The 24599-nt window shown below is 41.3% G+C and overlaps 1 protein-coding gene across 1 annotated transcript in view; it reads left to right on the top strand.

Annotated features, from left to right (window-relative positions):
- coro1ca (coronin, actin binding protein, 1Ca) overlaps positions 1-24599 on the top strand; it is a 33933-nt gene that overhangs the window by 1389 nt on the left and 7945 nt on the right. Inside the window, exons 2-3 of the mRNA XM_075467988.1 lie at positions 7628-7824; positions 24267-24389. Of these exons, the coding sequence (XP_075324103.1) occupies positions 7630-7824; positions 24267-24389 (318 nt within the window). The 5' untranslated portion in view covers positions 7628-7629. The remainder of the gene's footprint in view (positions 1-7627; positions 7825-24266; positions 24390-24599) is intronic.

Raw genomic sequence — 24599 nt, 5'->3', positions numbered from 1 at the left:
TCTGGACCAAAGATGATGCACTTTTCAAAAAACAATGGCATTATTGGAAATTGATCCACAGCTTGGTGTTGTAGGAAGATGATTAATGACTCACTTGGCAGTAATAAACGGCCCCTTCAATCGAGTAGTAGTGTTGGATGAGGTCCCAAACAGTCCTCTGTGTAGTCCCTTCTGAACGCCACCACGGCTTCATTTGCTTGTTCGTGACAATGGTTTTGTTTGACTTGTAATGACTGTGGTTAGTGTGCTAAGAGGGCAGCGTGTCTTACATATCTGACCCCTGTGGTGAACTAGGTTACACGGTTCTCATGTTATTAGCTGTAGGGGTTTCCCTCAGCAAAGCTTGCTGTGGGCTGCAAAGCAGGTGAAGACTGAAAGAGCACCCTGGGGTCAACAGTAGGACAGCTGTGTTTGGATTTGTTAACCGTTCCAGATGCCTCATCCTCTGCATGTTGTGCTGCAGTAAAAAGGGGGCCTCAGTAGTGTTTGGCCTTCCTTCCGGTGGCTTGATGGACAGAGGAAATGAGTCCGGAAGCAAGGGGAAACTGCGCATAAGAAGTGAGGGAGTGTTTGTTCCAATCAGCTGAAGCAGATGATGGGTTATTTGAAGCTTGCGCTCTTTCAACATGTCTGACATACCTTTTCAGTCCAGGCCTGTGGGGGTAAGATGTTATCTTGGTTCCCCTTTCTCCCAATCGACTTTATGCCCGACTCGCACAAAAACTTGAGAACTTTTAAATTTACATCAGGTGTTTGTTGCTCCCCCAAACAAGATGGCCAGAAGTCTTCTTTTTTTTTCTTTTTTTTTTTTTTTCCCATAGGGCAGGTGGAAAGAAACATCTCATTAACAACCACCTGCTTAGCATATTAGTCTGTTTTGGTCAGCACGGTAGATGAAGAGGATCATATGTCTAAATCTGTGCCATTAATTGTTTACACGGTAGAAAAACCAACAGATAATCCACTAACTGTGGAGGTTTCTTTTTCTATCAAGATGCATGCATAATTAAATCTGATCATGAAAACATTCCAGTGTTAAATGGAATTAAGAAAATAAAAGTGTATGCATCTTAATAGTTATCCATTTTAAGCTCTATGTCGTCCTCGTATGTTCTCTGGTATAAGATAAATTAATTGGCGCCCAATGGATTTTTTTTTTTTTTTTTTTTTTTTTTTTTTTTTTTTTTTTTTGTGTATTTTGCCAAAATTGAATCGCAGATGAAGTTCAGTCTGTTCTGTAGTTATTTGGACATCTTTTCTTTAATTTTGGAATACCAGCAGGTGCACGCAGGATAACACCATTTCCCAGAGTGCTCCTTTGCACCACAACTGATGACATCTGCTGAAGTGGAGCTGTGTTTTGTGCATTACTCTTCGGGGGAGGTGGGAGAGTAGCTGGCCAGGAAGAGGAGGAGACTGCTTTGTGCTCTTTAAAGTCTCTCTCCTTTTTTTTCTAAATTTGAACAGCAAGTCGTTTTGGCTTTTGTCTGCTCCTCTTTATGCCTGTGGATTGTCTGCTAACAACAATGGTTTTTAAAAAAAAAAAAAAAAAAAAAAAAAAAAAAACTTGGACAGATCTTAGACTTTCTATTTGAATAGTTTTTGATACTATTGTAACTTGGTATACACAGCAATTTAAAAACTGGAGCTTTTCTTGTTTTGATTAATTTAGTCTTTCTTTAAAGGGATCCTTGTTAAGTCGGGATTTGTAAATGGGATAAGGATTTTTGAGATTTAGTCATAAGTCTCGTAGTGAAGAAAGTAGCAGAGTTTAGAGGTTTTTTTTTTTTTTTTTTTTTTGTATATAAATCTTAAAGCATGGTCAGTGTCACACTAAAGATGCAGACCTTTTCTGGCACATGTTTCTTATATCTGACCCCAAAGCGTCAGTCTTTCCTGTTTTGGAATGAGGAAGTTGGAGTGACTGTAAGAACAGGCTTTTTCTTTTTCTTTCTTTTGTATATGTCTGAGCAAAGTATTTGAGGAACTGGCACCTTGCCCAGTGTGTATCCAGCCTCTCAGCCTATAACAGTGAGGATAGGCTCAAGGCCCCTGCGTGTGGCGTGTTGTCTTCAAATAGCATTTTAGAATTACACTGCATATCGCCTGGTCACTCAGGATTGGGTAGAGGTGAATAAACTGGAACCTTATCTCATTGTTGGGAAGATTGCTGGAATGTAGCTGGAATCTGATTACAATAGTGGTCCGTGGCCTTGGTTCCAGGAAGGGGATTTAGGTGGCGTCTCATGTGGTCTTTGTGACAAAAGCCAAATGAGAGCCACTCTGTCGAGAGTGCTGAGGCAACATCACTCTTCTGTGTAGTAGGGGATGAGGGGAGAGACATGACTAACAAATTGTGGGAAATCACTGTTTAATACCAGTGCATACACTCTATGCTCTCTCCCAGATTTCTGCCATATTATACAACTGTAACACCAAAGATGTGTTCTACTATTACTACCTCCCAGGGAACAAGCCTTTAAGCTACAATGATGTGAGGAGGGTGGTGTTGCTATAAGGTGTTATATGGTATCGTCCTGGCTGTGTTGGACTACAATTTCTGATGAGCACAACTTTCTGAAATGATGATGATATTTATTTTTTTTGGCTGGAGCGAAGAAACGCAGCAGCTCTGATAATGAGCAGGTAACTGTGCTGTAGGTGGTAGAATTTGTGTGAGATAAAGGCAAAAGTTAGGTACGCCCATTCGGCCACCCCACGAGTGCAGCACCCTCACTGAAATGTAGTGCGTACACCCAGGGCTTTGTTCCCATCCATGGCGATTTGAGCAGGAATCGATGAATAACCCGACTACTGCAGAGTAATTTGATTTAAAGCTAAATGTTAGCAGGGTTGTTCTTGTTTGTCAGTGTAAAAAGAACTTTAACCTACCGGTGTCAGGAGAGCGTTATCTCCTTAAACCGCCTTTAGTGAGTGACCTTGTCTGTGCCCTGCCACATGACATATGGATGAAAAGAACCAACAGCTGAGGGGAAATGTAGATCTAAACATTTGGGTTTGGCCATTTTTTTTTCAAGTAAAAGGTGAGACGGCTATTGGCTTGTGGTGAACTTCACAAATGAGAAAAAGTATGAACAGGAGTCAGGTTGAGATTTTTTTTTTAATTTTTAACTTTTTCAGTTTAGGCCCTCGACAATGTTGGAGTTATGTCGAAACAGTTCATTTAGGCATAATTCTGCTGCCCCTCCCTTACTATCATCAGCTTATCCTGATTTGTGGTTAGGATTTTCGTGTTATGTTGCATCCTTTTTTCGCCATACGCACGATGTAAGACGGGGCATCGAGGGCAGTTTTATTTGTTTTGTTTTTTTTAAATTTAATTTATTTTTATATTTTTTATTTTTTCCGCCCCAACAAACAGGAAAAGCTGAAAACCCTCTAAAAGGTTTCATTGCCAAAAGCATCCTGCCTTTCCTTGTTATGAGGGTCTATTGGGGTCCAGGACAAACCATCGTCTTTGGGATCTAACGGAGCCATAAAGGGTAGAAAATAGAACAAGTTACATGTGATGTAAAGGCAACAAGGTTAATATGTGTGCCCTGTCAAGGAGAAGGCAGATGAAGTGCAAATTGCTGTTGACAGAATGAGGTGGTCCATGTTTTTAATCGGCATGTGTTAACATGATTTAATGTGGCAGGTATAGACGGCATTAATGTCACGGAGGTGGTGCTGTAAAAATGCATGTTTATGCGCCAACGGGTAAATGTCCCGTTTTGACGTTGTTATGCAGAGTCAAAGGAGACATGTATGTTGTCTTGGAAAGTGGTCGCCTTCAAGTATTTGTATCGAGTTACTGAGATGCAGCTTGGATCGAGTGACTGAAAGTGTTTGTTTTTACTGTAATAACAGATGTTAAAAGGATGGCATTCTGCCACGCTGGCTAAACATGAGCTCTCGATAAGCTGCCTTTTTCTCTTGTTTCCGTTCTCGGGCTGTTTTGCTGTATTATGTCAGAGCAGAACAATTTCCCCTCGGTTTAATGGAAGGCAGCAGTCGGCACAGGGAGTGCGAGGTAGATATGATGGAAACCCTTCACGGTCGAGTGACCCAACAGTGAACATGAAAATGCCTAAATCCTGCATCACCGCCTCCCTTTTCATCCTGCTCTTTACTGTATTGTTATTTATTACATTTTTTTAAGATGTTGGATTATTTGTTGTTTGGTGCTAGTTATCAGAGATGCAAACTGTATTTTTGACAGATGTTGCTTTCTTTTGCAATTTAGATTAGAAGGTTTAATTTGAGGGTTGAGAGAAAGGAGAGGGGTTTATGTCTCAGATGTCTAAATGGCATTAAGTTTATAAAAAAAAATCTGTTATGGTTCCTTCATATGACTAAATGTTCTATTTCCTTTTATTTTATGACAGACTGGTTAATTGTCCCAATAGATATAAACTTCCACAACACCTAGCTTTTAAAAAAAATTTTATTCATCTGTACGGCAGTCAAGACAAATTTTGAAAAATCGTGTTGGCTATTGTAAGTTGATTTGTCCTTTTTAAAAGAATTCCACCATCTGAAAGCGTGTTTGGAGGGAAGACGATGAGCATCACACATCTTACAGTATTAAAGTGGCCATTTAGGAACCACACTGTTTTTCTGCATTTTATTCTCTGACTGGGAGAATTGAGGAATGGATGCACTCCTTGTTGAACAGTTTGATGTCGTCATGGCTACAGAGAACAAAGTCGCATTAATTGATTGATACTGAGTATTGATGAGAAAACATATCATAGGTTGGTTGCTTTTAGATGTCCAGTTACGGATTTGCAGTAGTTGATTAGTATTAATTCCTGGCACATCTGTCAAACCACAAGGTTGTAACAGGAAGCTCACCGTTGGGATAAAACCCTGCCTCTCTGGTTCCTGTGTGCGGTTTGTCAAAGACCCTGAAGTACAGTATTATTTAGTGTGTGTGTGTATATATATATATATACACACACATTAGGGCTGGGACTTTAGCGCGTTAATTTCGATTAATTAACTACACACATATTAGCGCGTTAAATAACGCATTTTAATCGCACACTATAATTTTTTTTTTTTTTTTTTTTTTAAAAATACAGACGGATGGACGCAAGTCAAGCAAGACTGATCGCACCCACTCAGAAATTTACTGATGATGAGGGCTGACGAGGGGCTCGTTGTGTAGCCGATATTTCATGCGGCATTAAATTTCATCTGGGCGGAATGAAAGAAAGATATGTCTGGAGAGAGCTTTTGTGTGTGCGCGAGTACTTCCGGTGAAAACTTCCGGTGATTTGACAGCTAGCTCGTCAGGTTAGGGCCAGTGGCCGTAAACAAAGGTTATAGGCGAGAAGAAAGATGATAATATAACGTAGCTAAAAAGACTAGCTTTCTTCAGTAGCCTAATGCTTACCGATTTAGCAAGCCTAGCAGCCTCGTTGCTAATGCTAGCCGCCGTAACGTTACCAACCATACCCGATGTCAAGGAGTTGGCTGAGCAGGTTATGGAAGGGCTGGCAGAGTTAACTTCATAATGGGTGAGTGCAGGTTTCATTCACTTGTTTTCATTCTTTCACAGGATTGATTCACTTCAGTGGTTTATCCGATTGCTGGCCGCCGAGCCATTGTGTCTCGGACATGTAGCAGCTAGCGTGGAAGCTAACGGGGGCCCAACGCAGCTTAACATCCAAGATTCTATATACTGTGTTTTCATGCATGCTACATTCAGATTTCAAATAGGGATATGTTCTGTGTTTGTTGAAATATTGTAGAAAATGTTAATTTTCCAAAGGATAAAGTATTTGCGATTAATTAATTTCAAAGCCTGTAGTTAATGCGATTAAAAAATTTTAATCGAGTCACAGCCCTAATATATATTAGATGTGTAAAAGTGGTGATCAGTAAGTTTTACCATCCACTTATACTGGACAGTGCTGTTATTTATAAAATCCACACGTACATATGTTGAAGGTCCGTGTAGCAGCAGGCTCGGGTTAAAGTCTCAACCTGTGGTCCTTTGCTGCTTGTCACCCTGTCTCCCTTCCTGCTTCTCTGTGTCGACCCTTTAAATAAAGAACGCAGAAAAGAGTAAAGAAAGTGGGGCCAGATGTACAATCATTCAACTGACTGAGTCAGCATCCTGGCTGCCACCCAGCTGGCCACTGAGGGGTGACATGACCACTCCTTGATCCCTAAAAGAAAGTTGGTACTTTAACTTGACAAAAAAGGGTATAACCAAGAGAGGAATTGGCTTTTGATATTTATTTGCAAAAATACAGATGAATATAAATCTGGGCATTTATTTTTTGCTGTATGTAGGTATATCTTGAAATAAATGAAAAATAACATTTCAGTTTAAAACTTTAAAAAAAAAAAATGTAACATATGTCTGGAGAGCCTTCAGTACACGGAAGGGTTTTTTTTTTTTTTTTTTTTTTTTTAATATAAAGATCATCATTTGTGTTGGAAGTTGGCAGAGACGTCACGTATGACACTGCTGTTGCTTTATGGAAGAGTTGAGCTGTTTGGACACTCCCACCCCTCCAACAGGAAAAACTACCTTCAAAACATGTCCTGCATCTTGGCCATGATGATTCAGGCTGGGAAACTGTTCTCACGTGCTGTGTTGGGGGGAGGAGTTGAGGAGTCTCATAAAATCAAACCTCTTAAATGTCTCTCTGTAGATTCTGTGGTTGGACCTTGTTCCTTTTTTTTTTTTTTTTTTTCATAATAATTTTGCCAGCTATCCATTATCTTTGTAAGTGGCCTGTTATTGCAAGTAGACCAGTGGGAATCAAAGGTTTGAATGAGCATGTTTTCCAAAGCCCTCTTGTCAGCAGATTGTTGTCTTGGTGAAGATTTTCAGTGAAACAACCACAAAGTCTGTTTTTGTTTAGATGTCCTATCCTCCTCTGGAAGCGGCCCTCTCTGTTCCTGTGCCACACACACACACAAAAAAAATGCTCTTGGTATTTCAAATGTTTTAATATATGGCACGATGGAGGATGGGACGGTAACACAATTGTTTGGTGAAAACACTTTAAAGTGGATGGGACAACAAAGCGTGCTTGTTTTTCGTGTTCCACTTTTGGAAGTGCTCACCAGCATACACACAGCCAGCCAGTAACTCAACAGGTCTGCTGTGCGATTCGATACATATAGTAGGTTGCTTTTAGAAACTTCAGCAAAAATGATCCTACTTTTTGCCAAACGAAAGAAGTAAGGAGAGTGGGTCCAACAACTTGTTGTCCCAGGCTCCCTTATCCTCATAATCCACTGTCCAAGATAGAATAACCCATCCATAATCGCAGTCTGCATCTTATACTGGGGATGCAGTACATTGAAATTCCATGGAGACCCTTGGAAGTTGTAATATTTTCTTACAAACCACCAGCAAAGGGAGAAAGCCAAACACGACTGCAAAGGCGGCGTGCTCTGGAAAATGAATCTGCAGGATGTTCTTTCATATTTACAGCAATTTGTGGACGGAATCTCTTGCGTGCTCGAGTTGTCCGATTCCCATAAACCAGCTATTTTCTCACTGTTCGTAAATTCTCACCTATTAACTCCAGCAATGTATGCCTTAGCATTTGTTTCCCTGCCATCACATGTTAGACTCACCTCAATCCATTCTCTGCAGATATGAGACGAGTTGTACGGCAGAGCAAATTCCGTCACGTCTTCGGCCAGGCGGTGAAGAATGACCAGTGCTACGATGATATCCGGGTTTCAAGGGTCACGTGGGACAGCTCCTTCTGTGCAGTCAACCCCAAGTTTGTTGCCATCATTATTGAGGCCAGCGGTGGTGGAGCTTTCCTTGTTCTCCCTCTTCACAAGGTGAGTTTATTATTTTTTGTATTGTGTAACAAATGCCACTGTGTCATAAGCAGCCCTTCTGTGTCTTTAGGCAAAGCAGCAGAACTTGCCTTTTAAGACAAGTAAATGGAGAAAACTAGGCGTGTAAGCATGTTTTTGTCTGACGTGTATGGAAATATAAAATTGAACTAAGAATAATAACCATTTGCATTGCTCCTCATGTCTGTGTACTCTGGGATTAATGTTTACCAGCAGCTGTTTCACACACCCTCATGTGCAAAAGAAAAACTACGCCAAAGCTCTAAAGCCAACGGTCTCCTTAGCCTTGCCTCCTTATAAGGAATCACTCTACAGATTTACTCTTGGGTTGGGCAGAATTGCATCTGATGACAGTTTTGCTGTAAACGTGCGAGAGATGATGCTGCACGCCTCCCTTTTGTTTTAACCCTGCTGTCATAAAGAGGTCAATTTCAGTGCAGCTGAGGTCAGATGGAATTTAAGAACTGCCTCCGTGTCCCCCAGAAAGCCCTTGGATGCCATGGTTGGTAGTGGTGGATTGTTTGCTGCTTGTGTTTCCGTTTGCAGCTCCAAGCTATGGCCAAGTGGCAGGTTCTGACACTGTGAGCGACATAAGCACTCTGCAATGCTGTTGACAGATCTTCTGAGTCTTTAATTAGTGCACACCGCTTGTCATATGAGAAGGCTCTGGTATAGGATATCTGATCTTTTGGCTTGTCATTGCACAGCTTGCAGTTCTCAGCACCTCATTCAATGCAGAGCTTGTACTGGAGGTGGGCTGCAAGCTCAGCTGATTTCGCTCTCTTCCTGCCCCTCTCTGTGTGCCTATCTTTGTGTGAGCTGCCCTCTGCTCACCATGTCCCCGCACAGTATTGATGCATCTACTGAACAAATTCTACTTGCACAACTGAAATAAACTGCTATGGGTGTATGAGGTCTTTATGTGCTTTGAAAAGCTTGGGCACCATTTTTGATTTTTAAGATCATCCCACATATATGTTGGCAGGCTGTACAGACTAGTCCTTCAGCTGTAGTCTTTTCTCATTTCAACAGTCGATGCATTGGGAGACTAGAGCAGACAGGAGAATCTTGTGAAAGACTGATGTGCATTTTGTGAGTCTGGAGAGTTTGAAAAGTACTGCCACTAAACCAGTTTCCCGACTTCTACTTAATCAGTTGTTGGAACCAAGGAGGAAGCTGAGAAGTTGTTTAAAAATGGGCATTCCATATTTTTATGCAGCACATTTTTCTGGTGACATCAATTTTCACCCGTAATCCCCAAGCTATTCTCAAGTGAGTTTTTGTGACGAAGCAAGTTCATCTGGAAATCTCAGTTTAGCCTTAGCTGGCAGCGCAGGTCTGAGAAGTGGGACAAGTCTGTTCCTGCGAAGAGTACAGCGAGACTGCAGTGCTGTGGATGAGTATTACTGAGCAGATCTTTGGATGTGAGATGCTGTCTAATAAATCATATGAAAATTATTTATCTCAAATAAATGTTTGTCTGGCACATCTGTATGGGTAAGATTGAGCATGAATGACAATGATTTAAATCGCTGTTTGTTTCTTTTTTTTTTTGCTAAGGCACACCTCCCCCCTCGATGTCTCTCCCTTCCACCCTTTCCCACTCCTAATGTCAGGGTGCATCTGTCCTGCTAACCCATCTGCCTGTACTGTGCTCCTGCAGGTCTCTGTGGGCAGCCAGCTGCTCTGGGCCTTTGTCCTGCTCTTTCTCCCAGTGCAGTCCTTTGTCATAACCACACGATAGTGGTGGTTGGGGGGGGGCAGGCAGAAGTGTGATGTGTCTTCCCGCTTCACAATTAAGCTATATGCAACTGTGCATTGGTCTTTCTTATAGTGATGCAACGATAATCATGATACAAAATCCAATTATGGGTTTGAATTTATTCCATTTTCTCAAAGGCTCACTCTTCTTTTTTTTTTTTTTTTTTGAAATGGAGAGATCCACCAGAATTCAGAGGTTGTTGTGGATCTGTAGCCAAACCTGCGGTCTGAGCCACTTTATGAGCAGTCAACTGATGGGGGTGACTCTTTGTGTGACTCACTGGGATGTGGGTCACTGTGGTAGGCTGACCTGACTCAGCACAGCCATGGGTTTTGTTGCTTTCTCTTGTCAGAACACAAGGATATATGGATGGGGGATCAGATGTCCAGCCAAACATGTCATCCTCTTCCCTCATGCTTTCAATCTCCCTTTTCTCATTCTTAGCTGGTTGGCAGCTAATTTATTCCCTGATTTCCATATGAAGGAAGTTGTGGGAGTCAAATGGCAGCTAGCAAGTGTCTGCTGAAAAATTCCTGATGATTCCTCTCTGCCTGCTCTGTATAAGAAAAGAAGGATCAGAAAATGCTTTGATACATATTCCTTGACAGGAAATCTGATTGATTCATGCAGGCATGATGGTGTTGAACTCTTTCTCTCCTTGAGCCATCACCTTTATTGTACAAGCAGTGTGTGGTGCTGCCATAGTAAAAGGATGAACAAGTGTGTGGGTTGTATTTTTTTTTTTTTTTTTTTTTTTTTTTTCCCCCAATTTGGATTCAATCCCTCACTTCATTCATCCTGTATTTGGACGTTGCCTTTAGGGTGTGTGCACAGTGACACATTTCTGACATATGGCATACCTCTGGTTTTTCATACACTCTTAGAGCGTGATATCCAGGGCCTTTCCTCATACTTTGTTCACTTTTCATTTTAAAGGCCTCCATACTGCTCGGCTACCTCTGCCTTTGCCGCCTCTGCCGCTCATTCCTGCTGACTGCAGATTTTACCATATATGGTCATTCACTGCTCCCTGCCTGACAGCCTTCCAAGACCATTTCCTCCCTGCCCTGCCATTGGCTGCCTTGTGCAGTGTCGGTACACATGTGAATTCTGGGATAGGCCGAAGTATGAAGAGAGGCCACGATCAGACAAATGGGTTGAAGTCTGATGTCTTGATCACAAAGTCACTCACTGTATCCATGTGACATTTGAATAATTGTTTTATTGGGCTGATGAGTACTGAATAATCTGTGCCAGGGCTAGAAGAGATTTTTCTCTTTCAAACAAAACTAATATATGTATGTTGTATCATCTGATTTATTAAGTGCAGACTGTCTGCAGGTGCACAAACATGCCAACAGCTGCATTTAAAACAACAAAATTTTAATAAATGTTGGAGTGGATTTCTACCCAGGATCATTTTGACAATGTGATGCAGTGTAAACAGGGATGTTCTTTGGCTGAGAAAATGCAGTGACAAAAGTAAATGTCTAATGCAAAAGACACAAAATGTTTAATTTGAACAACTTCTGATTTTTCTTAAGTTTGAGTTGTTTTTAGGTGGCAATAATTAGCTTTTCTGTTTCTCTTTGGAGCTTAGCTTGCTCCGAACTGAGCGTGCTGAAACATGAATTCCACCGTCATCAGCAACCAGAAGCTAATCGATAATGCCATTAGACTGAGTTAATGCTCTATTTTTTTTTTCTTTGTGCGGTGACCTCCTGATAATTGTGTTGCGATACAGGAGCACTTGTCTACAGATGACCAATGTGGTTTCTGAATTCTGCCCACATGTACTTAAAAATGGAAGCAGAGCAGCACTTTCCAAATGTTTCAAGAAACTGTAAACTTGTCTTTGATTAGATTCAAGATGGTGTCTAAGATTATTTTGCTAGTAAATGACATACACGCCTTTTACCGTAGTGTGTCTTCAAATGCATGTTTGTTCAGGTGTGTTTGCTGAATTTCCTCACTTATTTATTGCTCAGGTGCACAGTCAGTTTGTATTATTCCCGCCCTATCAACGAGGGGTCATAAATCTTGAGAATCCGGCTGGGACAGGATTTCTGATGGTACTTCCTCAGCCATTTGCGTCAACCGTACAGACACGGTGACTTGTAAAAGTGGAAATTTCCATGGAGCACTGAGCAGCCCTGGACAGTATGCATGGAGGACCTTTCAGTAGTGTGCATGTGTGAATCACATGTTGAGCAGCTAAGAAAGGAAGTGTTGTAGGGCTCTTGTGTGAATGAAAAGAATGTCCTCTCTTGCCTTTAGGGAACGTTAATATAAATTATTATTATTTTTTTTTTCTTCCATGTTTCAGTGTTGTGCTTTGTATCCATTGCCTCATTTTCTGCAGTTGTATGTGTTGCTATGCAACTGGTTGTTTTCTAGGCCTCAGACATTCCTCTAAAAGGAATGTAGTATAGCTACAGACATGTCGGGAAGGTAGGACATGTTTGACTGAGCGTGTAGATCTTTGGTGTGGGTGAAAATTCATTTCAAAGCTGATACACTTTCTCTTACTTTACAGAACCTGTATTTCCTTATACCTATAGGCTGGTTGCCTTGGAGATGATTTTTCTCACCTGTCTGGTTTATTTGAACCTCTATTCTTCAAGTTTAAAAGGGTTCAGGTTATGTCCGTAACGTTAAACATTCTCTCCTGGTGAAAATGTCCCCTCACCTGAAACGTCTCGTCCAACACACGTTCCAACAGTGGGTTTAAGTTAAATCGACATCTGTTTCGTTTGGAAAACAATTTGTCCAATGAATTCAAGCATTGAAAAATGTGTTGCAAATAACCGTCGCCAGATTTTGAAGTTCAAACTATAGTTTGATCTTCAACGTCATAATATTCCTGGGTTCCTTCAGTTTGTGACCTGATGACCTCATTATGATTAATTAATGTCAGATTTATCCACTTGTTTCTGCTTCACCCTTCGAAGACGGAAATTATGTCAATTATTGTGACCACACTCCCTGCAAGCTGCATTTCATCTTTGTCAGCATTTAGCGTTATCATATTTCAATTCTAGCATGGGGCAAAATCCAAATGTTTGCATTTGATAAACACAACTAGGAATTTCTGAGTCTAAAGCCTGATTTATACTCGGAAACCAGGTCGTCTGCGTGTGTGTCGCAGTTAACGCAGACACTACGCAGACACTATGCAGACACTCTGGTGCACCTCCTCAAAATTGTAACTCACCGCAGACAGTGCCGCAGACATCGCCGCAGGGAGGAGATAAAGGAGGCCTCTGATTGGTCAACTCTACATCCGCTCTACACTATGCGTATTTCCGGTTTGCTAACCGGCTGACGCTAACCGTGCTAACCATGACGATTCTTTCCCTCTCTGCCAGCTCCAGTAGTAGCAATATTTCTTCCATTTCTAGATCGATCAGCTGCATCTCAAAGTGCGCATTCGTCCAGTCGCCATTGTTGTTGAATGACCTCCGTAACCGTAACACCCACAATCCTAGCTTGTTCGTGATTGTCCCTCTTGCGTTGTGGCGTGGGATTAACATAGCGCAGACAGCGCTTCAAGGCATAAATCAAAAATAACTGCGTCGTGTCTGCGACAAGCTCACTGCGACACACTGCTGCGACGTATACACGAGCCTTACAGGACAAACGCCATTGACACCTCAACGTGGGCTAGATTTGACACCCCAGAGGCCTTCTTGCTCTCATTAGTTACACACATACCACAGCTGCTGAGGTGTGGAATGCGATGAGCGCCTGGCTCTCTGGTTAACTGTACGCCTCCTTCGCTCCGTCTCAGATGAGCAGTACGTTGGGCTTCAGACCTTAACTCAGTCGCAAAGACCATGCCATGTGTCATAATTTACCTTAGGCTGGTTACGAAAAACTAATGATGGAAAATAAGGCATGTTTACATGACGGTAGAAAGAACTAGTTATTGTTAGTCTAACCAAGATCTGACTCTTAAAGGGGATCTCCGGGGCATTTGAAGCGTGTTTCCATTGCTAGAGGTTGTCAAATACTGATAGTATGACACAGAGAGGTGCGTATCTGTGCTCCCTGTGTGGAGATCGCTCTGTCCGCACAGCATGTCATGCGAGGCTAATACGTGGTGGCTAAGGGGCAAGCGCTAACCCTTCCACGTAAAAACAACAACTTGCACACTGCAGAAACGTCACACCACTTTATAACCCATCCGACAATAAAGTCACAAGCCTTACCATCAAAACCATATGCATGGTTCTCACATTACTGGCATGGGGACGTTACAAAACAACTTTATAAACAGCATGTAACTCACCGGCTGGTTGTAGGCTCGCGCATGTGAAAGCCCAAAAGAGTCGATGGAGAATAATCCCATATACAAAACAATTATTTTCTCTAGAAAAACTACGTTCAAGTATTTAAAACATTACAAGAATATTACTGGGCATGTATTGTTGTAATGTTTTAAATACTTGAACGCAGTTTTTCTAGAGAATATAATTGTTTTGTATATGGGATTATTCTCCATCGACTCTTTTGGGCTTTCACATGCGCGAGCCTACAACCAGCCGGTGAGTTACATGCTGTTTATAAAGTTGTTTTGTAACGTCCCCATGCCAGTAATGTGAGAACCATGCATATGGTTTTGATGGTAAGGCTTGTGACTTTATTGTCGGATGGGTTATAAAGTGGTGTGACGTTTCTGCAGTGTGCAAGTTGTTGTTTTTACGTGGAAGGGTTAGCGCTTGCCCCTTAGCCACCACGTATTAGCCTCGCATGACATGCTGTGCGGACAGAGCGATCTCCACACAGGGAGCGCAGATTTGCACCTCTCTGTGTCCTACTATCATTATTTGACAACCTCTAGCAATGGAAACACGCTTCAAATGCCCCGGAGTTCCCCTTTAACAAGCCGTTTAACATGGCTCTCAAACCTTAACGCTGTTAATGTGATTTGAAGTCGAATCACGTGTTTGTTTATGCATTTAGCAGACGCTTTTATCCAAAGCGACTTACAAACGTGTGCACTCAACTAGATTTAGATGGGCCTCGGCTCTCCACCCGTGCTCCAGAGTTCCATCCTTTTTGTAAATACTCCAAAGTATAAATATATGATTACAGCCAAATATCCAAAAAAAACGGTTTTCATTTCTGCAACCTGGCCATGGCTGGACCAGAGGCGGTGTCATGCTCAAAAACGTAGTGCATTTGTCAAAGTTTCTACTTTTTTTTTTTTTTTTTTTTTTTTTAATTTACAAGTTGTAGCTTCCTGATCAATCTAAGTCAAGTAGTTCACGTTTGTGAGTGACCAACATCATTTCAACAGCCCCACAGGGCAGAATATGTTCTCCCCAAATCCTCGAGGTACAGTGTGGGCAGAGCTAATCTAGAGGTAACATGGATTAGGAACTAAATCGATAGAAATCATCGTGCCATGTCCCCTTTAAACCTTAAATGCTAATAAAAAGAGTTTATGATTCTCGCTTTTGTCTTACAAACTGAACTTTACTGCAGCTTTTAGGAGTGTTGTGTCTAGTTTAATCCATTATGTTTGTGCACAGTTTATGTATCGTAGGGAGTTACTTTCTTCTCTTAAGGTATTGACCTTAGAAGAAATGTGAGTGTATGTACTGAAATTGAAGTCGCTGTCCATGTGAGAACTGGTTGAGCAGGGTTGATATATTGAAACGCAATGCTTTTAATTTTTGTGGATCTGCAAACCGTTGAACTAGACTGAACATGATCCGCAGTGTTGGTATTCAAATGGTGTTGTAATCACTATAAGAATCGGACAGTTCTGAACCGCCTATCTCTGTGATCAGTTTAGTCTTTGTCGGACTTGTTTACACTATTTCTGTTGAAACACCTGGTCAGGAGTCTCATTTCCTTCCTGCTTTGCATCCCGTTCCTGCTGTCTGCAGGAAATCATGGACAGAAACACTTTTTAATTAGATGTAATATACATTTGTAGGCAAGGAAATGGTTGTGCACAGATATCATGTCTTCCTTCTAATTCAAATATGGGTATTTTGCTCATAAGGCTGGTCTTATCTCATACTGGATGGTGACTCCTAGATTCCTGTTGACAATAGTGTCAAAGTCTACATATTGTGAACTCTGGATTGAGGAAGGTTTCAGGGTGTGTTTATATTTTCTTCCACGGTTTACATGGTTTTACATGTCCACACACAGTTCATTCCTACATACTCTTGAATGTAGACAATAAGTAGAGTTGGAGTCTGTCTGTCAGTTGATGACAGCCCCTATTTTCTGATGTACAGGTTTGCATATTTGCATCAGTCTAGACTTCTGTGACACGGAGCACATAACCTGGGATCCCTGCACTTTTTCTTTGAGTCATAAATAACAGTTTGTTGCTGGACAGAAATTCTAGTAATGGATGTTTATTCAATCATCTGATTGCAGATATACTAAGGTGTGTGTGTGCGATGCATGCTGGGTGTACTGTGGACTCGCCAAATGAAATTTTCAGTTGTTTACTGTCATGGAAATTTCATTGTCAAAAGAGGAACACTCTTTATCCATTATGTGCTCACTGGTATTTTTAAACTAGATTAAATGAAAAGCTGAAGGAGCTGGGGGGGAAGAAAAAAGAAAAGCAATTCACAAATCTTTGCAAATGCTGCCAGCAAGAGTCGGGTGGTGACAAAATAAATGGTTCCTATTTTCCTGTAAACAAACAGGTGGGGGATTTTTATTTTTTTTTCCTTGCATTTTCCCATGAAGTGTCAGAAGGAAAAAAAAGCATTTGTGGTGCAGTCACACACCAGACGGATCAGACTGCTCCGTGCAGCTGTCATTTTATTATATCACTTTTAGCGAATGCTTTGGTTTGTGCAGTCAAATCACACAACCAGTCTGAACTTTGAGACTTGCGCTGCCTTAACTTTGTGCTGACTTGCTGTTTCACTCCAAAATCACTCCTTTTTTTGTATTGCAATAGTGATCTGCTGTTGTATCCCATCGCATAGAAACAGGAGGAGGAGCTCCAGTGGGCAGTGGGAGAAGAAGCGGCTCCAGTGCCGTCGAACAGGGGGGAAAAGTCAGACTGATTCACAGGGTCCAGCCTACAGGGGGGGCCCTAAGGGAAATTTTTTTCTTCTTTCGTTTTTTAAAAATCATTTTTTAAATAATATCAATATATGTTGGTAATTTATAAAAATCCAATGTTCTCTGGAAATACATCTGTTGAAATGTATATCCCAGCCTGCAAATAGGCTATAATCTATATCAGACACCCCCATTATCAGTGCGCATTGGTTTAGTCTGCCCTCTGGCAGACTTTTGATTGTACATGCGCCATAAATTTCACTCACTTCATTATTAGGCATTAAACGCAGCAGCCGGCACATGAAAGATGTCATCCAAACAAAAAATCAGGCTTTCAGAAAAGAAAGGCAAGAGAGACAAAATGAAGGAAAGCAACTGCTTACTGATTTCTTTCCCAAGAAAGGTGAGCCCAAATGTCAAAATTACAGCCTACAGTAACTGATTATCCCATTCACATTCCGTTGCATACCACTGTGATACCAGCCATAGCCGTAGCCAGCTTTGAGGAAAGCGAGGTCTGGACCTCGGTAATTTTCAGGGATTTTTATTTTTTTTATTTTTATTTTTTATTTTTATTTATTTATTTTTTTTAATCTCGGTTTTCGCATACACGTTTCAATTGACGTTTGTGTTTACATCACTTTCGTGAATGTGTGACTGCGTGGTACCATTTGAAAGGTCTGTTTCTGCCCTTTCCAACGGTGTGTATAACACGTGTGTGGGCTCCGTAGTCGGTGAGAAAAGTACCGTCAACATAGTAGCTGCATACCAGTAATAGAAAAATTAGACGAATTTGACGAACGATTTCCTCGGCCACTCTGCAGTGCAGCGGCGATTGCTATATACTGATGGAAAGCTCAGCTCGAGCTCTTTAGAATGATATGATTGTTATATCGATGTCATGTATGGTTCGTGAATAAAGAAGACAGCACCTTGTTATAGCAATGCACATTTATGTAGGCTGGAGACAATTTTTCACATCTAATTTAGTAATGAATTCAATATAGCCCATAAATCTTTATAGGTTGTTTAGCAACAGCTATAGCCTACAATATGCATCTATCCATCTATATTTAACTCTATTTTTTTATATTGGTTAGTTAGCCTTACTCTATGCCGGGCCAAATGGCCTTTGCTTGTACCAAACATTTGTATAGGCTTGCATTGGGAAATAATCAGGTTCTTTTTAGCTATGGATTCTTGTTACATTATAATGGTTTATTTTGCTACTAGCCTCAATGTGCAACACTGCTATATATTAAAAACTATATAATTTAAAATATATATATATATATATATTGTAAAAATTTCAGCGCGCGCTATGCGCGCACATCATGGACCTCGCCTATTCCTAAATCCTGGCTACGGCCCTGATAGCAGCCGAAGTCAAATAATTAAAAAATAATTTCTTTATTAGTCAGGCTCTATGCAATGCTTTTGAGGGTGTGCCAATGGACTGGAGTTGCATCAAGTAACTTTATTCATTTTGAGGCTTCAGAATTAAGTTAAGAATACGCATAATGTGAACAAAACAAACTTGTGCACACCTAATCAGTACCAGGCAGGTGTCAGTAGGACAGCCGTTCTTTAAGAAAGCTTCACTGGACGTGACTAAAAGTTCTCATTTTGTCAAAAGTATTGTTCTGCCTAAAAGAGGCGATGAGCCTCTGACAATCCGGGTGCCGTTTTGTACAACACACCTGACTTTAATCGTCAGACAGATGCTCAGTGTAAAGTCATTGGCGCATAGTTGATAGTCATGGATACAGACAGCATTACACTGCATCTCTAGTTCTGTCACTGATGCACACGGCTCATTCTTCTGGCATGTATAAAATTACTGAAAGTCACTGAAATAGTGGGACACGATACTATCAAAAGATATTGGCAGACGACACAGCAGCCTGTTCCAGTGAAAGGCGCAACACTGCTCCATTCAATGTCACTGTGGCACAAAGTGCCATTATGTCATTAAAGAATTATTAATATTTGGTTTTATACGCTTATTTCAAGGTTTTTTTTTTTCTTTTTGCTGACCACTTGTTTCCTGGTAGTTAAGGCTTTCACACCCTTAAGCCTGATTTATACTCGGAAACCAGGTCGTCTGTGTGTGTGTCGCAGTTAACGCAGACATGCCCCACGCAGACACTATGCAGACACTCTGGTGCACCTCCTCAAAATTGTAACTCACCGCAGACAGTGCCGCAGACATCGCCGCAGGGAGGAGAGAAAGGAGGCCTCTGATTGGTCAACTCTACATCCGCTCTACACTATGCGTATTTCCGGTTTGCTAACCGGCTGACGCTAACCGTGACGATTCTTTCCCTCTCTGCCAGCTCCAGTAGTAGCAATATTTCTTCTATTTCTAGATCGATCAGCTGCATCTCAGTCAAAGTGCGCATTCGTCCAGTCGCCATTGTTGTTGAATGACTTCCGTAACCGTAACACCCACAATCCTAGCTTGTTCGTGATTGTCCCTCTTGCGTTGTGGCGTGGGATTAACATAGCGCAGACAGCGCTTCATGGCATAAATCAAAAATAACTGCGTCGTGTCTGCGACAAGCTCACTGCGACACACTGCTGCGAAGTATACACGAGCCTTTATTGTTATAGGGCCTAAAAAAAATAAAAAATTGGTTCCTGTTGGTTGTCAGTTGATGTCATGGGTAGGTAGGGAATTTATTTATTTATTTATTTATTTATTTATTTTTTTTTTCCAGTGGCAGCGAGTGATAGGTTTTTATTACAGCAGCAATGGATACTCCCAGCATGTTACACACACACACACATTTTTATATGAACAATATATGTAGTCGATACAACCTGGACCATTGGCATTGAAGACATCTCAAGCAATATTTCATAAATAAATGTAATGGTTTAGTTAAAGTGTCACTCTGGTGTTCTGTGACTCATAGCCCTGTTGTCCAACATTACTGCCTGCTTCTACTTTTCTGCCTAACACAAAACAATTGAAATATTTTTTTTTTATATATTATGTAGCCTATATATATTCATAATAATGATATATGATATGAAAAATCTTATTTTTTGCAAAACATTATGGGCGTGAAATAGCCTGGCGACGCCATCCTACGTACTTCCGCCCAAATTTTTTGGCTCCGCACATAGTCTGGCCAAATCCCCCTACCTCGGTTCGCTCAGTGTTTTGCCAATCAGCAAACAGTTGCAAGTGGTGACGCAGAACTCACGCGCGGAGTCCATTGTAGTCCATATAATTGTAGTTCAACCGCAGCGGAAATAAACATGGCGACGGAAGAACGCTAGAAGCTATCCATGAAGTTGTCTCAACTCTGGAGATCATTACACAATTAAAACGAGAGCAAGAGGAATGCCTCTTCAATTTTGTTAGTGGCAAGGATGTCGTAGCTCTCCTTCCAACTGGCTTTGGGAAAAGTTTGATTTATCAAATGGTACCGGTATAATGAAAGCGGATGTGGGAAGCGTGATTCGCGAGCAAGCATGAACCTCGGCGCATAACCAACGTCATTTCTAAACATTATGATTGGTTAAGGGAACTCCGTTACTCCAATGAATTTAAGTTGCTGGGTAAGGTCCCGCCCTCCATGGAAACGGCTTCCTCTTGGGTTTTCCCAGACTGTTTGACAGAGTCAACAGTCGGCTTTCGCCCAGGCTAGGCGTGAAAACGAAACTTAGAAAATCGGCTCGGCGCATGCGCAAAACCACAAAGTAGCAATTCTCGACAAGTAGGAGACATCAACTGAACACCGGCTACTGAGACAAATGAACAAGTGCACTGCTTGACTTCTTCAAGGACATTTTCGAAAGATTTCCTACCCAATCTTACAATTTTTTTTTTTTTTTTTTTTTTTTTTTTTGTCACGCTATTGCATGGAGAAACAATGGAGACCACGCATATATCCATCTTTCTCCCGCAACCATATAACACGCGCTACCGATCTAGTCTGCATGCAGATCTCACGTGAAGTCGTTGTTTTCACGAGAGCATGCGCTCATCCTTGTACAGGATGAAGAGGTGCTGTACAAAAACGTAATTATAGTTTGGATTTAAAAAAAAAAAGTGTTTTTTTTTTTTTTTTTTTTTTTTTTTCCAAGCTCATAAAATAATTTGGGTCGCACGTAAATTGACAGGGTCGGTCGGAAACGGGCCGGTTTCAGCAGGACTTCACAGTAGATGACTGTGGCTGTGTTCGAAACCGCCTACTACATACTTCAAAACGGCATACTGATCGATCAGACAGTATGCAGAGCGTTTACACACAGTGCACTTCACTCCTGCCCGAACCGAAATCAGCCGGCCTGAAAAGCTGATTTCGCTTAAGCTATAAACTCTGTAAATATATAACTTTAGCAACATTTGAAACATTTTCAGGCGAGAAAGTAGTCGTTTAGACCCCCAAGGTGTTGAAAATCTGACAAAATACCAGCTATTTACAATTTTGTTCCCACAAATTCGGCGCTGCTAAAGCTAGTCGCAGTGAGCAACGCACTTCCAGTTATGCCGTTTTGACTGCTCTCGTCCCGTTAACGGAATTTGACCGTTCAAATGGCGATGGGCAACGTTGCGTTGCATCTTGGGTAGTTTGAGTGTGACAAGTAACCTCATGATGAATACTCAACATTTCGGCGAATCTAGTATGCATCTAGTGTACATCCGGGAACTTAAAAAAGTAGGACTAGTAGGAATAGTAGGAGAAGTAGGCGGTTTCGAACACAGCCATCATGTATTTGGCCTTGTGGTGGTAGTTGGAGTCAACACAGACTAGGGTGTGTCTCAGCAAACCTGCACTGTCGTGTCTTGGGTGTCTAAGTCAACACACCACATGGAGAGAGTTTGTTCTGTCTGCAAGCTCATAAGGGTCAGAGGTAAAAATGACGCCCCTCCTTTTTTTTTTTTTTTTTTCAAAGTGCCCAGTATAACCCGAGGTCATCTATGTGTGCACATGTCAACTCATTTGCAGTGTTTTTAGTCTTTGACTTGTGTAAGTAGATTATGTAAAGGGAACAGTTTATTGCTTGATTTAGGGTTACTGATTTAAATAGAAAACTAAGAGTTGGTTGGCATGCATCTACTGTATGCTGTCACGACTTGTAACTTTTCTTAATTACTACGGGTGGTCTAATAGGAGCTAAATCTAATCTCACTTTGCTTCTGTGTAGCAACAGTAAGCCTGTGTTTTGGCTGGGCAATGGTGTGAGCAACCAAGGTTGATTCTCATGCTTCTGGCATTTAGGTTTGTTCTTTGTACTTTTAAAAAAAAAAAAATTTTAAAGTAAGAGTAGATCATTTTGCGTTTAATCTCAACAGTGCACGCTGCTGGTTGGGTTAGATTTTTAGTGGACTGAGATTTCCTGCCATTCATTTTGCATTAGAAATTGATGGAAATGGGTAAAGTCAGGAAAAATGTTCAAAGAACAAAAGGTTAACACTCACTTCAGGTATTTGGTGCCTTTTCCAACAAGTTGATATGCATCACCAATCAATGAAAGCGTGGCTTATGTGCATTCTCTATGAAGTGATGGTACTGTGGAAAAGTCTTGAGCCACCACACTTTTGAAACGTGACAGTGAAATATATAAGGCAAAAACATAGTTTGTATAATTCTGATGATAAGACCTGCTGTCACTGATTTTCAGTCCACTTCTTGTGTCATTTGGCACAGCTCAGCCTTGTCTTCCTGTTTTCCTTCCTTAATAATGGCTTCTTGGCAGCCACCATTCATCAAGACCATTTCAGTGAACATGTGCTGGATCAACTGAAGGTCCAGATGCATCTCACATGTCCTGTCAGGCCTTTGCTGGATTTGTTTAATTTTGTTTTGTTGCCTTTTTTACTTTTAGACACTGTTAATTTTCTGTAGATAGTTTTATTAGGTCTGCCGCATCTTTTGTGCAGTTTCCTCAAATTCTAAGAACACACTGCACACCATGGTGAGATGTACCAGGTTTTTTGTAGGTTCAGCTAAAGAAATGGAACACATGATGCGTCTTAGTGACAGGCTGCTAGTAATGAAGTGCCTAAAGATCCCATATTAAATGTAATCTTTGTTAGGTTGCTGCTATGTATAAACAGTTTCTTTCTTTGAGTTGGGTGCTTTTTTTTTTTTTTTTTTTTTTTTAAGCTTGAATTGATTCATAGTTCAGTACTTTGTGACGTAACAAATAAGATTTGAACTGAAACTGCTCATGTGTAGGGACTGGACTGAAGAAAGCAGCTATTTGAAAGGAGAATTATTGCTCAAGACCACAAATGTAAATCAAAGAGAGGCGGCTCAAGATGTTTGCGCAGCACTGCATTTCAGAACTATTTGCTTGACTATTCAACGGAGACTTGAGCTAATCTGGGAATGGGCTCGTCACAATAATTGCATTATTTACTCATCATGCAGTAATTGAATTATTGTGAAAGACGTGTCCATGTATTGACTTAAAATACAATGTGCTCCCATTGATTACAAAGCACCAATATTTAAGAACATATTGCCACATGCCGTGTTTAACCACACACAGGTACTTGCTTATTGATAAGATATAAGTCGGCAGAGCAATCTGATCTAGTGCTTGCAAAAAGTTTATGCTGTGTCTCTAACGTCTTTAACAGCTGCAGAACTCTCACAACTCAATAGGTCTGTATCCTTGATGGTAAAAGTTTACACACGTGATGTGTTCTCCTCCTGCTCTGAGGATGGCTTCACATCGGTTGTGTGTGTGTGTGTGGAACGTCAGGATTTTCAAGAGCACGTTCACCGGCTGTGGAACACGTGTTTCAGCCGTGGCCACATGACCTCTAGATTTATGGCGTGGTGCCTCATTTTCGGGTCTCTGGAATTGGTTCCCAACAAAAAGAAAAAATAAACTGATACAAAATTGTTAATCCATCATATTTGCAACAATACAAACAGTTCCAGTGTGTCTCAGACATTAGAGGGTTAGCTTACCTGAAGCCATGACGTAGCAGTTCAGAAATGCACATGTGGTGCATGCAGCTGGTGTGAAGCCGGCTGGTTGTGTTCCCCGATGTGGCAAACATAAAGTCAGGGTGAATACAGCTAACGAGGTTCCAGATATTTGTTGTATTACCAGAATATTGCGTTTTTGCATGGCAGATTTTGCACACCCATCAGTCATCTAGTTTGTGACTTGGTTAGGGTTTTGACGGTTGACCATAACAAAACAACACACGCAACTTAAAAAGTCCACTAGAAAATGGCCAATAAATGATGAAGCACTGTGATGGCGTGTAGGCTGCAAACCTTTGAGTACGTCCCGGCACGGACTGGTGCAGAATCATCCCTGTTAGGATGCATCTTTGAATTTAGAAATTTCAACATGCCAGAACATTTCTTTTCCAAAACTCTTTCTTTGCTATGTTTGTACATGAGATTGAGACACCCCCCCCCCCCCCCCCCCCCCCCGTTGTGGTCGATACCTCCCAGTCAGCAGATTAAATACAGTATCACTAATATTACTCATTTAATCTTATGTAATGTGAGGAAAAACTGTCTCCATTTGTTGGTGGGGTTTAGGCTTATACTGCAATCGTCTCGTTTCAAAACATGGACAAAGCTAAGACTAATCTTTATTATCGTGTTGTTGATCTTTGTCTTTACAGTCGGGACGCATTGACAAATCCTACCCCACAGTATGTGGCCACACAGGTCCTGTGTTAGACATCGAGTGGTGCCCACACAACGACCAGGTCATCGCCAGCGGCTCTGAGGACTGCACAGTGATGGTAAGGTTTGCTTCACCCATTGCACATGAACTAAGACCTCTAGCTTGAGGAGAAAACGTCAGTGTACATTCTTGAAATAAGTGACAAGAGAGTATTTGCCGTTATTGCGAGTTGTACCCCAGGGATGGTTGCAGGCCTCACCCTTTGGATAAGATTAGGCTCAAATACGTGTTGCAGGCATCAGAGCTGGGGAATGATTTAGCTGTTTAT

The sequence above is a fragment of the Odontesthes bonariensis genome, chromosome 6 (assembly GCF_027942865.1).
Source record: "Odontesthes bonariensis isolate fOdoBon6 chromosome 6, fOdoBon6.hap1, whole genome shotgun sequence".
NCBI classification, from domain to species: domain Eukaryota; kingdom Metazoa; phylum Chordata; class Actinopteri; order Atheriniformes; family Atherinopsidae; genus Odontesthes; species Odontesthes bonariensis.
The sequence above is the reverse complement of the archived record's forward strand: the minus strand, read 5'-3'. Positions and strand labels throughout refer to the sequence as shown.